The sequence below is a fragment of the Acinonyx jubatus genome, chromosome E1 (assembly GCF_027475565.1).
Source record: "Acinonyx jubatus isolate Ajub_Pintada_27869175 chromosome E1, VMU_Ajub_asm_v1.0, whole genome shotgun sequence".
NCBI lineage: Eukaryota > Metazoa > Chordata > Mammalia > Carnivora > Felidae > Acinonyx > Acinonyx jubatus.
The window spans coordinates 13,545,039-13,560,660 of NC_069397.1; the positions used below are offsets into that span (position 1 = coordinate 13,545,039).

At 52.5% G+C, this 15,622-nt stretch overlaps 1 protein-coding gene and 1 long non-coding RNA gene across 11 annotated transcripts in view; one reads left to right on the forward strand and one right to left on the reverse strand.

Moving 5' to 3' along the window:
* RAP1GAP2 (RAP1 GTPase activating protein 2) overlaps positions 1-15,622 on the reverse strand; it is a 224,663-nt gene that overhangs the window by 4,305 nt on the left and 204,736 nt on the right. For 8 of the 9 annotated variants that reach the window (XM_027034683.2, XM_027034686.2, XM_027034685.2 and 5 more), the window contains 7 exons: positions 9,623-9,760; positions 7,887-8,008; positions 5,415-5,528; positions 5,066-5,183; positions 4,433-4,559; positions 1,326-1,402; positions 889-927 (listed from right to left, as the gene is read on the reverse strand). In XM_027034683.2, coding sequence (XP_026890484.2) covers positions 919-927; positions 1,326-1,402; positions 4,433-4,559; positions 5,066-5,183; positions 5,415-5,528; positions 7,887-8,008; positions 9,623-9,760 — 705 coding nt within the window. In that variant the 3' untranslated portion in view covers positions 889-918. The remainder of the gene's footprint in view (positions 1-888; positions 928-1,325; positions 1,403-4,432; positions 4,560-5,065; positions 5,184-5,414; positions 5,529-7,886; positions 8,009-9,622; positions 9,761-15,622) is intronic. The other variant, XR_008294348.1, reaches the window with a different exon arrangement.
* On the forward strand, positions 10,817-15,384 carry LOC128313516 (uncharacterized). 2 transcript variants are annotated; one of them, XR_008294349.1, is made up of 3 exons: positions 10,817-11,637; positions 14,244-14,408; positions 14,685-15,384. It is a non-coding gene; the product is annotated as an uncharacterized LOC128313516 (long non-coding RNA). The 2 variants fall into 2 exon arrangements; XR_008294350.1 differs by having other exon boundaries at positions 14,278-14,408.

A 15,622-nucleotide genomic window follows, 5' to 3' on the forward strand; every position in this document is an offset into this window, starting at 1 on the left:
GGAAGAGGAGAGCGTGTGCCCAAGGCTATAGCCCACTGATGTGCTTGTGACAGGATGGGCCAAACACAAGAGGACCGGAGGTTACGCAGCCTGAAAAGTTGGGCATAAACACGGACTTGATGAACAGAGGCATCAGATGTACACGAAGGGGGGGTAAAGGTGAGCATCAGAATTCCCACGGTCCCTTCTGCCTTTTCATAGATCAGGTTTATATAAAGTGAGAGGAGCTGTGCCCCCACCCCGCCTTGGTTCCAGCTGTGACTCACACCCCCTGTCCCCGGGAGCCCCAAGGCAGGAAGAGGAATGGGCATTCAAATGGGTCTCCAGTAACTTTACCAGCAGGAGGTCAGGCCTCAGTGTTGTCAAACTGGACCCATGCCCCGCTCTGCTGAAAACCACACAGCTGGAACGGAAGTCCTCCCTGGGGTCATCCAGTACAGTGTTTAGGTGGCTAGGGCACCTCTGAACATGATGGGGGGACACATTTCAGCCCAGAGCCCTGGCCAAAGACACAAGGAGGGAAAGGCTACCAAGAACAGGGAGGCAAGGGGGGCAAATTGCGGAATCCCCCGTCCAGGGCAGGGAGGCCCGCTCTGGGCTACGGGCCCCCTGCCTGCTGGAACCAGGCTCCTCCCAGGGCAGGGAGACCAACTGGGTAAGCCTGGCCCAATCCTATCAGGAAACTCTCCCCAGCCACACCGGAGGCCACCTGCAATCCTCCGCATCCAGACCTGCGCCCATCACAGAAGCTTCAGGGAAGAAGCGACCGGCCCTCTCCAGCTGTCAGGATCTCTTTGGCCATTCTCAGGTTATCAGGCCACTAGTTCCCTGGTCTTAGAGTGGACACACTTTGCCACGTGGCCAAAGCAGGACAAACACTCGACCCACCTTTGACAAGCGAAGGAATCCTCTTTCACATTAGTGACCCTGTTTCAAGAGAAACCCATGTAAGAGTTTTAAATAACTAGACAACATAATCTCCAGCTTCTGTGCACCCAGCTTTCAACTCCCTGGTGAGCTCAGGAAGGGGCATGAGGCCCCAGGAGCCAGCATTTCCCAGCTCACACCTGGTGTGTGTCCAAGGGTGTGGCTCTAACCCAGGAGGTGTGGCAGAGGTGGCTGGCACCCCGCAGGCTGATGCCTGCACCATGCGGGGACCACAGCGTCACCCCTAGACCTGACCAGAGTTTTCCTCCTCCACCCCCTGTGATGTGTGAGGCACCCCCTTCCCTAGACCCCCAGAAAGGACAGCTGAGTTTTGGAGGAGGTTGGAATGCGGGATGCGGGAGGCTCCACCCACTACCCTCAACCCCCTGGATTCTTACCGCACTAGAGCTGGCATGGCTGAGCTTATCAAAGCGGAATTTCAGGTTTGACCTCGGGGAGTTTCTGCTTTTGGTATCTAGGAAAAACAGAAGCGTCCGTGAAAAGACCGTGAGGCTGTAGAGGTCACCGGGGCTGTGTGTCTGGGGCGGGGGGTGCCGCCCGGGGGGTGGGGGTCGGAGGAGGAGCAGGGCCTCCTCCCTCCCCCGAGCGAGCACTCCGGCTGACTTGCAGCAATTTGTCAAAGCCAACTCTTTAAGTTTTCAGAAATGCGAGCTAGTTGGTAAACCCAGTCATTTTTTAAAAAATCAAACTATATAAGCTTACAATTCCATAAATTATATTCGTCAAAGGTACTAAATAGGGGCACCTGGGTGACTCAGTCGATTAAGCATCAGACTCTTGGTCTCGGCTCAGGTCATGATCTCACTGTTTGTGAGCTCGAGCCTCATGTGGGGCTCTGCGCTGACAGCACAGGGCCTGCTTGGGATTCTGTGTCCCTCTCTCTCTGCCCCTCCCCCCCCAAAATAAATAAACATTTTTTTACAAAAGGTAATAAACACTCAGAAGTCATCGCTTCCCAATTATTTCTCTGCATTTTATTACGATCTACTCTCCTCGGGCTATTTATATCCATGGCGCCTGTCTGGTGCTCCTTCCCGACTCTGCAGCTCACCGCTAGCCTGAGATCAGCCACGGCAGGAGCATTTACACCACAGAAATCAGCAAATGCTACAAAACCAGGGCTTGACTTATTGTTTTGTTGTCTAGGCTTCCCCTGAGAAAACGCGAAAAATGTCAATTAAATGTGAAAATGCATTGTGTCTGTAGCCATTACATTATAAGCAAGGCCAAAAACTGAGTCCGTACCCTTCCAGTATCTGAAAACTGGTATCTGATTCAGCAAAGAGGTTGCACATGTCACTGACAAAATATCAATCATCATTCATGTCATCAGCAACTTTTAGTTGCCTACAGATACCAAGGTTAGAGAAATATCAGTAAGAATATGGGATTTATAATAAAGATTATTATTTATAAATTGTGTACTTCAGATCCTCTGTATCAGTAAAGTTTATAGTAAACGTGTGTGTGTGTGTGTGTGTGTGTGTGTGTGTGTGTGTGTGTACAGCAGGAGAGCCAGTTGTTAAACATTTCCCAGCACGCTGCTGGCAGGAGGGCCACTTGGCTTTGTGGTTTTCCTCTGGCCCAGGGAATCGGCAAGTCAGTACCCTCCACTCAGAGGCTGCTGACTTATTTCTGGTGCTTCGAATCAAGGGGTCCCACCCAGCACCGTGAGTACCTGTCACTATGACCTGCCAGTCCCCTCTCAGGGTCCCAGGGAGCCCAGGTGTGACATGACCAACGGTCGGGGCATCTGAGACTACAGAAGCCTGGAAGTCAGGTCCTCCGAGGGCACCTCCCTCCCCCTGGCCCCGTCTCTCCCCAGGCGCAGCCAAACAGTTCAAAACAGTTTCCAGATCTCTGCAAACTGACCCTGGTCCTGCAGGTACCCAGCACAACTTCTGCGAGGCTGGGAGTAGGAAGTAGCCCTGGGGTTACATAATGCGCCAGGGAAGGGGGTTGAGAGCAACATACCATGTGGTACGATAAGAGGAGATGGAGTTACCAGGCCCATTCGAGGTCCCCTTCTGCCCTGGGTGACCTTCAGCAAGTGGCAGACACTCTCTAACCCTCCCATTACTCAAAACTTTATTTTGATATGTACCTAATACCAAGTAGGAGCCAGGCTTGGCTACAGATTGTTTCATTCATTCCTTCAATATTTCATTAAGCGTCATTTTTTAAAAAATCAGAGTATCTGTATTACTACCCACTTTACAGATGAGGAAACTGAGGCTCAGAGAGATGGACCTATCAATGCCACAACCAGGATAAGAACCGGGCTCTGCAGTGGCCCGGCACAGGGGGCAGGACTAGAGCAAGCGCATGAACCAGCTCCTTCTGTGTTTCTATCACTTGACTAGCGTTTCTCAGCCTCAGCTCATTGACATTTGGGGCCAGATAATTCTTTGCGGGGGGGGGGGGCGGAGGTGCTGCCCCTGTACTTTGTAGGATGTTTAGTAGTATCCCTGACCTCTACCCACTGGACGCTAGCAGCACACTCTCCTCCCACAATCCTGAAAATCAGAAATGTCTCAATATCGTTAAATATGCTCTGGGGAGGCAAGAGTGCCCCCCGGTTGAGAACCTCTTACCATTGTTTTATTCCTGTTATTTAACAAACATTGAGCTTAACAGTTCTTTTCTTTTTAATGGTTTTTTGTTTTTTAAGTTTATTTATTTATTTCGAGACAGCAAGAGAGCAAACACAAGGGGGGCAGGGGCAGAGAGGGAGAGATAGAATCCCAAGCAGACTCTGCCGTCAGCATCTTGAACCCACATCCTTCTCCCATTTCTCCAGACACCCCTGATCCACAGCCCAGCCACCCCTCACTGCCCACTGTGACCCCTTGCTGATCTCTCTCTCTGCACCCACTCCCCATCAATCCTGTCTGCTCGGCCAGCTGCGGCCACCAAAACAGTCTTTCGCTAGTCCAGAAGACACTGCTCCACTTAAGACCCTCCAAGGCTCCCCTCGCCAGCAGGATGACACCCAGCTCCTTGCCAGGGTCTCCATGGAAGCCGCAGCCTGGCACCCTATGTGCTGTCTCCTCTCACACCTGTCCCCTAGATGAACCGCAGCCCAAGGAACCATGTGCGGTCCCCTCCGCCTGTCACACTCCTCCTGCTCCGTAACCTTGCACTGTCAAGGTCACAGCATGGCAGAGGCACCCAGCATCAGTAACGGGGGTGGGGCAAGAGAGCCTCGGCTTTCAAATCCCAACTTCTCTACTAAAAAAAATCACTGCACTTTCAGAGCCTCAGTTTCCCCACAAGTAAGGAGACAATAAGAACACAGGTGTCTTAAGGCTGATGAACAGATGAAGCGGGTTAGCAGAGCTCAAGGGCCTCACCCTTTGGGGCCGAAGCGGAAACCGCCTGACTGAGCGTGGCTGGGGCTCACGCCCACAAACAGTGGTCAGGACACAGCCCCTGCCCCCTCCCCCCGCCAGCCTCATGGTGCACATGCCCAGACGTCACTGACCTGTAGGACTCCGGCTCATGATGATGGGGGTGGCGGCCGCCCCCAGGCTGGGGCTTTCGCTGCTCGGGGACGGGCTGTACACAAACACCTCCTGCTTGAAGGGTGAGGTTGTGGACGGCTGGCTGCTCTGGGGAGAGAGGCTGGGTGAGTAGGGCCAGCTCCGTCCTCAGCGGCACCACAGGGTGACCCGCGCCATGGCAGGCCTGCCACAGGTCCCCAGCAAGCTCAGGGCGGTCACTGCCTCCCACTGGCACACTTGGACCTGCTCTTTCTGCCGCCCCTAACCCTGCCCCCAAAGTGCCCATGGCCTGGCCACACAGAGCACCGGCCCTCTCCTCTCCAGCCAGGAGCCCCATTGCACGGACACACACCATTCAGTGCAGCCTCCGGCCCCCTGCTGCCGCTCCAGTGCCCCTCTGCGGAGACTCCCCCCCCCCCCCCCCCCCAGAGCCACTGCTCCCAGAGAGCAGAGACGGCTGCCTGGCCCACCTCTTGCTTCCCTACCTTCCCTTTTACCCACAGGGCCTGGGTGGGGCTCTTCCCACAGCAGTTAGTTTGATGCATACAGCGGGGGTCTGGCTGGGCCCAGGGCGCCCCGCCCTGCTCCCCAGGGCGGGATGGAGGTACACCTACCCCGCTGTCACACTCCTCCATAGCCTCGCCCTCCCCCGCCATGCTGCTGAAGCTGCTGGTGCTGGAGGAGGAACGGGAGATGTTGGCTCGGCCATTCTCCTTCAACTTTATGAAGGGCCTGTGGGAACAGGAGTGGGGCAGGCCCCGGTCACTCAGCGAGACCCCTTTCACCGGCAGGGCAGACCCAGCAGAGACTGAGCTGGCCTGCCAGTGCCTCCCCATGCCCCTGCCTGTTGCCTTTCACGTTTCCAGAGAATTCTCAAGGCAAAAATGCTGGCTGTCAGCAGAGAGCATATTCCAGGGCTCCGAGTGGCTAAAGTCAGCCCTTCCCCCACCCTCACTCTCTTACTTCTCCTTGTTGGGGCAGATTTCCGGAGAGCTGGGATTGGATGAGGCCTCAGACTTTATCTCTTGAGAAGAGTGTGCACCATCCGGGGTCTTGGGGTTGCTGGATGCACTGTCACTAAGGAAACAGGAATGAAGAGGGGTGAGGCCATGGGACTGGCCCCTAAGCCTCCACCCCACCCCCAGGCCTAGGACAGCCAACAGGCTCTCAGCCCATAGGGCCTGAGGGGTCACAGCACGCCTACCAGCGCACAGCCGCCACTTCCCTGAGCCCCACTCAGACAGCAACGGAGAGTGGGGTTTTCTGCTGCATCAGGCTATTCTAGGCTCTTGGATGAGCCAAGCGCTATCAAGCAAGAGAACTCGCTGATGCTCCTGAGCCCAAGTCCACTCCCCACTTTTGCCGGCCATCCCACCTGGCAGAGCTCTAAGTCAAGAACAGGCCACAGGGGGGGTGGAGTGAGGTCTACAACATCCACTCCCACAGCAGGCAAATAACCCAGTGCACGTGGACTCCTTGGCAGTGTGGGCAGGGTCACCGTGCATAAGTCCAGGGGACACCCTTCACACAGACCACAATATGAGCTCCCTGGATCCGTGTGACAAGGTGGCCTTTTATGCTGGGAATGGCACCTTGGTAAATGGCTACTCTCGGCCAAGAGCCCGAGGGCTTCCTTCTGTAGTTTAACAAAGACCATGTACTGACACCCACGATTTCTACTGCGCCCCCTGTTGGGGACAAGCTGGCCTCGTCCTCAATGCACTTTTATTTTTACAGCAACCTTACTGAGATACCATCCACGTACAATTCACCCACTTAAAGTGTGTAATTCAGTGGTTTTTAGCATATTCACAGAGTTGTACAACCATCACCACGATCTAAGTTTAGAACGTTTGAGACCCCCATAAAGCAACTCCAGACCCACTCCTAATCACTCCCCATCCCCCCCTCCCCACAGCCCCTGGCGACCAACTAATCTACTTTCTGTTTCTATGGATTTGCCTCTTCCAGACGTGTCATAGAGACGGAATCACACAACGTGTTGTGTTTTGTGACTGGCTTCTTTCCCTTAGCATAGTCTTTTCGAGGTTAACTAAGTTGTAGCACGTATCAGTGGTTCAACTCCTTTTCATTGCAAAAAAAAGTATCCCATTGATGGATATACCACATTTTATTTATCCACCTTGAGCTATTACGAATAGCCAGGAACATCTGTGTGCTGGTTTTTATGTGGATATGTGTATTCTTTCTCTGGAGTCTCTACCGAGGAGTGGAACGGCCGAGTCAGATGATAACCCCAAGTTTAACTCTCTGAAGAACTGCCAAGCTATTTTACAAAGCAGGTGCACTAGTTTACACCCCTACCAGCAATGCCTGGGGATTCTAGTTTCTCCATATCCTCTCCAATACTTCTTATTATGTGTCTCTTTAATTATAGCTACCCAAGAAGCATGAATGTCTCAATGCCCTTTTAATGAGGTTGCTAATGACCTCCTAATTGTCCACCCAAGCAGGGGTTCGGGTCACAGTGCAGGGCTTCTCTGCACATTGACACTGTGGACTCTCCCTCCTGGAATCCCTCCCCTCCGGGCTTTCTCTCCCTCATCTTCCCTCCCTTTCTCCCCTTGCCCTTAAATGCTGGTGTCCCCCAGGCATTCTATACACCCCCCTGAGTGGCCATATTCATTGATGCATCTTTGACTCCCTTCTGCGGTCAAGGCCTCTCTCCCAAGCTTAAGACTTTCATCCTGACCACTCAGAATTCTGCACTTCTCTGCTGGGCAGGCCACAAGGACTCTCACACGTACTGGTTCCAAACAGAGTTTTTCATCCCCCTCTGTAAACCCACCCCTCATCCTGCATGCCCAAGCTCGGGTCCTGGGGTCACCATTCGGGGTGACAGGCAGACAACCTAAATGCCTCCTTTTCCCTCACAAGACTGTAAGCTTCTGGAAGGCAGGTTTGTGCCTCCTGTAGCTCTTGCTGGAGCACTGACCCCAGCATGTAGCAAGCCCTCAAGACATGTTACTTGCTGAATTAAAGGGCAAATGGTCTCACCATTAAAGGATCAGAAAGACAATGAGCAAGAACAGGTTAATACCATGAAGTATAAGAGCTGCTTTTAAAAAGACAGAAAACATTCTAGAAGCCTAAGGAAAGTTAATTAACTGTCTTGGCAGGGAAGCCTTCCATAAGAGGGAACATTTGAGTGAGCTTTGGAAAAGGAGGCAAAGAAAGAATCCAAGCAACATTTCTAGTTTGGATCCAAATGCGACACGGACAATTCTGGAAGGTCCCACACAGAGACTGGCCAAATCTGCCTCAGTGGACACAGCAGAGTGAGACAGGTGCCTGAAGTGGGGACCAAGGTTAGAAGGAAGCCGTCTCCCGAAGCAGCGCAAAGCCCTCCCTGAGGTTGGCCATCTGGCAGCTGCAGTGGTGGAAGGATCCACAAACCCCTCACTGGACAGTTACCATCGTGTCCGCCCGTCGCCTTGGCCTTCAGCGCCCGTGTGTAGACGGGGGAAGAGTCCCGACCGCCGCTTGATGGGGCTCCGCGACTGGTTTTTCACGGCTGCTGCCGCCGCCACTGGAGGCTGCCGATGAAACCACCAAAATGAGTGTTCATGGCCCACCCCAGACCCCAGTCTCCTTCCCTTCACCCCCCACCCATCTCTGGTCTACAAATAGCTTGTGCAACCCCCAACCAGTCTGGAGGGGATCCCACAAAACAGCAAGACAGCTGGGAAGGTGAGGATCTATGTAACAGGAGCTGAGACCCCAAGACTCAAGCCATTTGCAGCCCATTTTCCTGTGTTCTTAAGCCAGACCTTGTGGCCCCAGGTAATAATCACCAAAGACCACAATTCTTGGAGGAACAAGGGGTCAGGGCCATGATAAGGAGAGCCCAGCACATTGAGAAGGTCAGGATGATTCATGGGGTCACAGACTGAGAACCAGGAAGCTGAGAGAGCCCGGGGAATGACCTGGTCCAACCGCTAGCTTTACCAGTGAGGAAGCTGAGGAGCCTAGGGGTGAGGGGACTGGGCTAGGGTCACACAGCAAATCACCATAAGGACAAGGACAAGAACCCACGGCTCTGACTCTCCATCCATTCCTCACAGTAACGGGGTCCAAGCTGAGTGTCTCAGTAACAAGACAGAATGAGAGCGGCAGACCCAGATCCACAGGCCAAGGGAACTGCCGAGAATGTGACTCTGCTTCAGCTACATGCAGGGGGGAGGAGCAAGGGGTGGGAGACTGAGGAGCAGGGACTGCAGTCATCCTTTAGAGCCCTCCAGACCTCTAATCCAGGCCCCGACTTCTGCCATTTGTGTCCTATGCAACGTTGGGTGAGTAGCCAAACTCTCTGGGCCCCAGTCTCCTCACCCACAGAATGGGGATAATTGTCCTGCCCTGCTCATTTCACAGACCTTCTGGGTGGGACAAGACAATAGTATGAAATATTTGGTAAGTTAAATGAATTATGTAAGACCACTTACAATACTAGTCCTTAGTATCATGGTGGGTAACTATCTGGGAAAAAAAAATAAAGAAAAAGAAAAGGAAAGAAAAGAAAACCCTACTCTATCCGAATGCAAAGTCCCTTTGCCTTTTAAAAGGACCAACTATGTGGTTCTTTCGCCTGGCCAGTCCCTGGTGCAAACAGACCAGACCCAAACCCACAGACACACCAGGCTCTTTCCTTGGGAACTGCATACACAGTGACTAACAGCCAAGACTTTGGATCAGGGAGACATGCATTCAAACCCCAGCTTTTCAGCTTAACTAGGTGACCTGTGGCTAACCCTCTGGGCCTCCCTTCCTCAAATTCGAAATAGAGAACACATCAATTTCTACCTCTAAGAGCTGTTAGAGGGATCAGATGAGATAAGGTCTATGAATCACTTAGTTCAGCCCCTGGTGCACAGCAAGCCAAGGGTGACTACCGTCATCATTAATAACAAAGCAAGGACACCCCTCCTGGGTCCCCAGCCTCTGGGCAGAGAAAAGTGCCCCAAAACTGAAACTGAAATGGAGGCTCCATTTCACAGGCAGGGCCTAGGGTCACCCCCAAACAGCCTCAATCTGCCCCGTCCCTGCTCAGGCCACCTGGCCCAAGCCTGGGTGAATACATCATCCTTCACAGGCCTGGGGTGGGGGGCCCTCCCCAGGAACCGCATGCTGCCCCAGGGGCCTGTGGCACTCACCGAGAAGGTGGTCTTGGTGACATCCATGCTGTTGTGGGAGATGCCCCCACTGAGGCTGCCAGGGATGCCTCCACTGTGCTGCTTCTTCTGGCTGCTCACCATGGTCTCCATGGAGTGGCTACGCACACGGATGGCTCTCTATGGGGAGAAGAGACAGGGACCTGAGAGTTGGAGCCCTGCCCACCGGATGCCCCTGCCCTCCTGGTGGGGTCTGTGGACAGAGCCCTCAGCTTGTGCACACTTGTGCACACTCAGGCCACTCAGGGCCACCAAAGAGCAAAGGGCACATTGGCAAACAGTGAAGGGTCCAGGAGGGGACACCCAGGATGATCAGGGGCTTGTCACAGCGTGGCACAGACAGGAACAGGTAAAATCAAGGTCGTTAAGCCTTTGACAGGGACGGGCCTGGGAGGTGACAATGCTCCCTCAGACCACTCGGCAGGTCTATGCTGTTCTGGAACCAGAACCAAGAGAAGTGGCCATAGTGAGGACAGCTGGTTAACACAGAGGGAGCACTCCCACAGGCCCTGGGTCTTTTAGTGTTGCCCTAATTTTAGGAACACGTCTTGTTTCCCTAGCCAACTTGGACACTTCTTAGAGGCAGAGGTCAGGTCTGACACTTCTCTGACTCCTCCCCTGTAATTCTCCTGGTTCTGGCACAGGGACGGGCACACAGGAAGCACACAAACAGAAGAGTTGCCATGTTTATTGGGGACTTATGATGCGCTAGGCTCTCTAAGAGCTTTAGATGTATCCTCCCGACAAGCCCACCGTGTGGATGCCCTCCATTCCATTTCACAGGTAAGGCTCAGAGAGGCTCAGTGACCCGACCAGGAGCACCCAGCTAATAGGTAGTAGGACAGAGGGCCTAGATATAAACCCCAACATACGCCAAGATACACAAATGGAGATATGATGAGTTATGCACATAAAAATGCCATCCCTGGCATATTCCTCAGTGCAGAGCCACTGTCTGGTCCAACTTCCCCTCTTCCTCCACGGGACAAGGGCGTATCATGATCAGTCTAAGGTGGTCACATAACCTATCCCCTTGCCGGTGGGGCATGAGGGGTGTCTGATGGGAGCTGTGGGGAAAGGTCTCCTCAAGGACTCTGGGCAGCTCCATCGGTTAAGCGTCTGACTTCGGCTCAGGTCATGATCTCACAGTTTGTGAGTCCAAGCCCCGCGTCTGTGCTGACAGCCCAGAGACTGGAGCCTGCTTTGAATCCTGTGTCTCCCTCTCTCTCTGCCCCTCCCCTGCTCGTGCTCTGCGTTTCTCTGTCTCTCAAAAATAAACAAACATTGAAAAAAAAATTTTTTTTAAAGGATTTCCAAAAGAGATGTGACATTCTGCACCTGAAACTGCCATAGCCACCTTGGGGCCATGAGAGACCAAGCCTGCAGGACGAAGCCAACAAGCCGGGATAACAGATGCCAAGGACCACGCTGAGCCATGAGTCCCCGCAAGAGCCCTTGCTAAGTGGGCTCGTGGGTTTTCCTTACTGTGAGAGCAGGCTGAGGTCCTCAGAAACTTAGCTTCAGAAAACTGACTTAGAAGGACAAAGGCATGGATGCAGGAAGCCGATTCAGGAAAGACAGCCATTGGCAAACACGAATGCTCTGGAGACGAACCATTTCTGCAAATGAGGCACAGAGCCCACCAGACTCTTACCCCTGATGTCATCTAGCCTCTCCTGTGTGAGTCAAAGACACTGCCTGAGGGACATCATCTCTCTCTCCCTTTCTAGACCACAGAACAGAATCGCCTAGCAACTGTTTCCAGCCAGTACATTCTATTCATTCCATCGCCCAAAGACAACATTAAGTCACACGCCCTCTGGAAAACCGAGGCCAGGAATGGTGTGGCACCACACTGAGGTGTCTCTGGATAAACAGCAAACCTCCCTAAGTGAGTCAAGTGCTCCATAAATCTCAGCATCATGACATCCCGCTGGGGCCCCTGTGGGTCTGCCGCCACCGCCACCGTCATCAACGACGATGTGTCAGCTAATCGTGTATGTTCTGATGCCCTCCTCACGGGTCTCTTTCCAAGAAAGATTTGATGTGGTTTTATGGGATCTGGTCTACTGGGCTTCGTGTACATGAACTCGCTGGATCCCTACAACTCTGAGATGCAGACAGGACAGGCACTGATAGGAAAGGTCCCAAAAGGCAAACGATCACCCAAGGTCGCTGCAGGTGGGAGATGGAGTGGGAACCCAAATCCAGGACCCTGGGCTCCAGATGAAAGGGTTCCGGTCTCCCAAAGAGCTGTCCAGATTGAACATATAATGGAACTGGTTGATGGACTAACGGTGATCAGAAACCAAGGGCTTTCGACTCTCTTCAAAAAAAGTCTCCAAGGTCGATGTCAGGAAAGACGTTTTCTCCTCAAATGCCCTTGGTGCCGCTGTCTGAGTCCGCAAGATAAATCTGAGGAGACAATGGGCTGACAGGGAACCCCAGGGATGTGCAGGGTGGCCATCTGCTGCTTGAAGCTAACAGAAAGAGGTCTGAATCCTGGTCTTCCCAACACAGTGTATGAACCTCTCTGACACATGGCCTCCTCGTCTCGTCCGCACAACGTGGTGACGGTCCTGCGTGGGGAGGACGTGAGACCGTGGGTGCCCAATACCCGGTGTGCAACCTGCTCTCTCAGGCCCAGCTCTCCTTCCCCGCTCTTGGGGACGGAAGGTCAGAGACATGACGGTTGCCCTAAAGCCTTAAAACAAAGCTGGATTTGGACAAAATCATCCAGTGACGTGGTCTGAAGTGTTTTACGTTTCAATCTGATGTGGAGCTGGAAGCACAGCCTTCCCAAACCGGGGAGGAAGGAGAGCGAGGAAAGGGTAGAGAAGAGAAAAGACAGTCTCCCCCTCCGCGTGCATCCTCCCAGGGACAGGCTGCTCGCTGCTTTCAGCACTGCCTACTCCAGTGGCGGACAGCCCGACCCTTGGAAAGGCCTTCTGTGCACCGAGCTGGCATCTTACTCGTTCTTCAATCTCAGACCAGGCTGTTCCATATTTCACACAACCGTCCCTCAACTGTCTGAGGACACGAGTGCCCTCAGAGAGTGCTCTCCTCCCGGCTAACCACTGCCGGTTCCAGGGTCCCTCCTCACGGTCTCCCAGCCCTCAGCTCACCTCACGGCTTACTTTTGAACAAGCTCTCCCTTCGTGGGGGAGGGGAGGTGGTGGCACTTTCTCTCTATCTGCTTATGTCGCTTCATTTAGGCAGGGGACTGAGCTACCAGTTAGTGTTATACACGGAGCAAGTCTCTTCTGGGCCAACCACAAGCCTTGCTTCCTTAGGGGTTTGTGCTTCCTCGTGATTCTAAATGGGATTTGCGAGTTGTTTCGCTTCAACAAACTTAGGGGACACGAGGCAGAGACATGAGCGCTAAGGCGGACGTGCCTAGCTGCACAAGGCAAGCAACAAAGGGAGGGGTGCTTGGAGAGAAAGATGCTAACCGCTTGCCTCCTGAGACACTCCTCATCAGGAGGTACACTGAGGACTGGAATGGGGTGTTCTGTCCTTCTAGCAGGGCAAATAAAGGATGCAGGTTGACAAGAGAAGGAAATACCCCTCCCCCCTCCATAGACCGGAGCTCCAATCCACGAACACCCGGGCTGCCCCTGCTTGCGGGTACTCTGCCTGGGAAATTGCAGCCTCCTGCCCTTCTCCTGCCACTAGGGGTCATACGTATCACACCAGTGCATTAACTATCACCACCTCTCAAAGGCTGGAGAAAGCAGCTGTCCCTGCTTGGGTGGTCCCCATTCTGCCACTGGACCCTCTCCTCTCTGGTCCTCCATTCTCCCTTCTGCACGACAAGGTTAATGGGTGGTTGGGCCAGCTCAATGTTTCTCAAAATGTGGCTTACGTGTATTTTGTGTACATATCACGTAGCTACATCAAGGAGTGCTACTTTTTTTTTCTTTTTTTAAGTTTTATTTATTTTGAGAGGGGCACAGAGGGCCCCCAGGCGGGGCTCGCTCTCACGAACCGCGACACCGTGACCCGAGCCAAAATCAAGAGTTGGATGCTTAACCAACTGAGCCACCCAGGTCCCTCCGAGGAGCGTTACTTTTTCTTTTCATTTCATTACAGACCAATAATAGCTTCATCAACAGCTGGCAGTGGCTGAGAATGGCATTTGGAAACAATGGTCCAGAGATCAATATTTTTGGAAGCTGAGTAATGTACAGCTCTTTCATTTTTATTCATTTTTAATGCTACTCTTTTTTTTTTTAAGTTTATTTATTTTGAGAGAGAGAGCGCACACATGAGCTGGGAAGGAGCAGAGAGAGAGGGAGAGCGAGAATCCAAAGCAGGCTCTGCATGGTCAGCACAGAGCCTAACATGGGGCTTGCTCTAAGGAACCATGAGATCATGACCTGAGCCGAAATCAAGAATTGGACACTTAACCCCCAGGCGTCCCACAGCTCTTTTATAAAGAAAAATATTCTTGCAAGACCCAGAATACATCCACAGACCCCCACAGCAGTGGTTCCACGGACCGCATATACAATATGCTTTCTTATTCCACAGAAATGTCTTTTAATTGAGAGTTTCGCTGCAAAAGTTTGGTCTCTATAATTGGAAATATGTATATTTTTAGGTTATCATCTAAGTGAAAATGCAAAATTTTTAAGTGTTTGTAGAACTGGCAGATTCCTGAGACTATCTCTCAGCACTCAGTTTGAGAAGCAGGTCTGGACATCCATAAACCAACTGTTCTGTTTCTCATGGAAGAAAAGCCTGAAGTACAGCCAGTGGGACCGAGGTAAGAAGAGAGAACTATTCTACGTGGTGTGAGGTGCCAGGCAGCATGACCTAGGGCAGCGATGGGTCTGCTTCTCTGCAGAGGGACAGAGGGCCACTGCTCTGTAGGGGGGTGGAAGGGAGAATGGTCCCGAGAGGCAAGGGGATGGATGGTTGAGATTGCTTTTAGCCCTGAGAATTCTCAACTGTCTCCACACGAGATGAGACCTTTGACCAGAAGGAGATAAAACACACAACTTTTCTTTCTGGGATCATTTTGTGCACCACTTCTTTCCAGAGGCGCAAGTGAGGAACTCCATGAGGAATGCCAATAATTCTGATGCCACAGCACCACCCCAGGAGTGCATGAAGAAACAGCACAACGACGAGAGGTGGTTTCCCGAGCTGGGTCAGACCGTGGGCCTGGCCCAGACATCACAAACCTCCAGGCCGCTGGGCTCCGTGCTGCTCCTGGCTGGCCCCCAGCTCCAGCCTCCACAGCCTGGGAGATAAGAGGATAATGGTGGCAGGAACAGAGTAAAAGAGCTCCTGTTCCCAACTCAGGGTTTAAAAAAAGTTCATCATAATGGTCAGAGCTCTGAAGGCTCACTCTGTGTGACCGATCGTGACAACCCCTCCCATACCCCATAAGCGCTGCCTCCGGGACGGGCATGGAAGCAGAACGCACAAGCAGATGTCTCCAGCCCACAGGTGGAAGGATTAAGGGTTGAAAAGAAAAAGATCCTGGACTACTGGATCAAAGATGAGTAGTTGTTAAAATCTTGAAGCCTCCTCTCTGTGGGAAACCTCTTCAGTCAGCCCCACTAGAGTCGAACACAGATCAACTGCTACTCCTCCAGAGGCAGGTGACTGGGCAAGCGGCCTGGAGCCACCCTCCTTTAGACCCACAACCTGCATGTAGCTGCTGGACCATTTTATCCAAAGGCACCATGGGCAGTGTGCACAGTCTACGAGCTTTTCCAGGTTATAAAAACAGTTGAAACTTGAAAAACCCGACTGTGGGCTTCAAAATACAGAAAGAAACTTGCAAAACAAACGCTTCATTAAAATCTACAAAATATCACATCATGTTAGCTAGTCACCTGCAGCTTAAGCCATACACAAATTACATTTTACTGCGGGATGTGGGAGCATTGTGATGTGCTCGATACGATGAAGGGGCAGTGCTACAAAAGTTTTCCTATTTCCTGGGTTTCACATTCCCCCTTCTCTTGC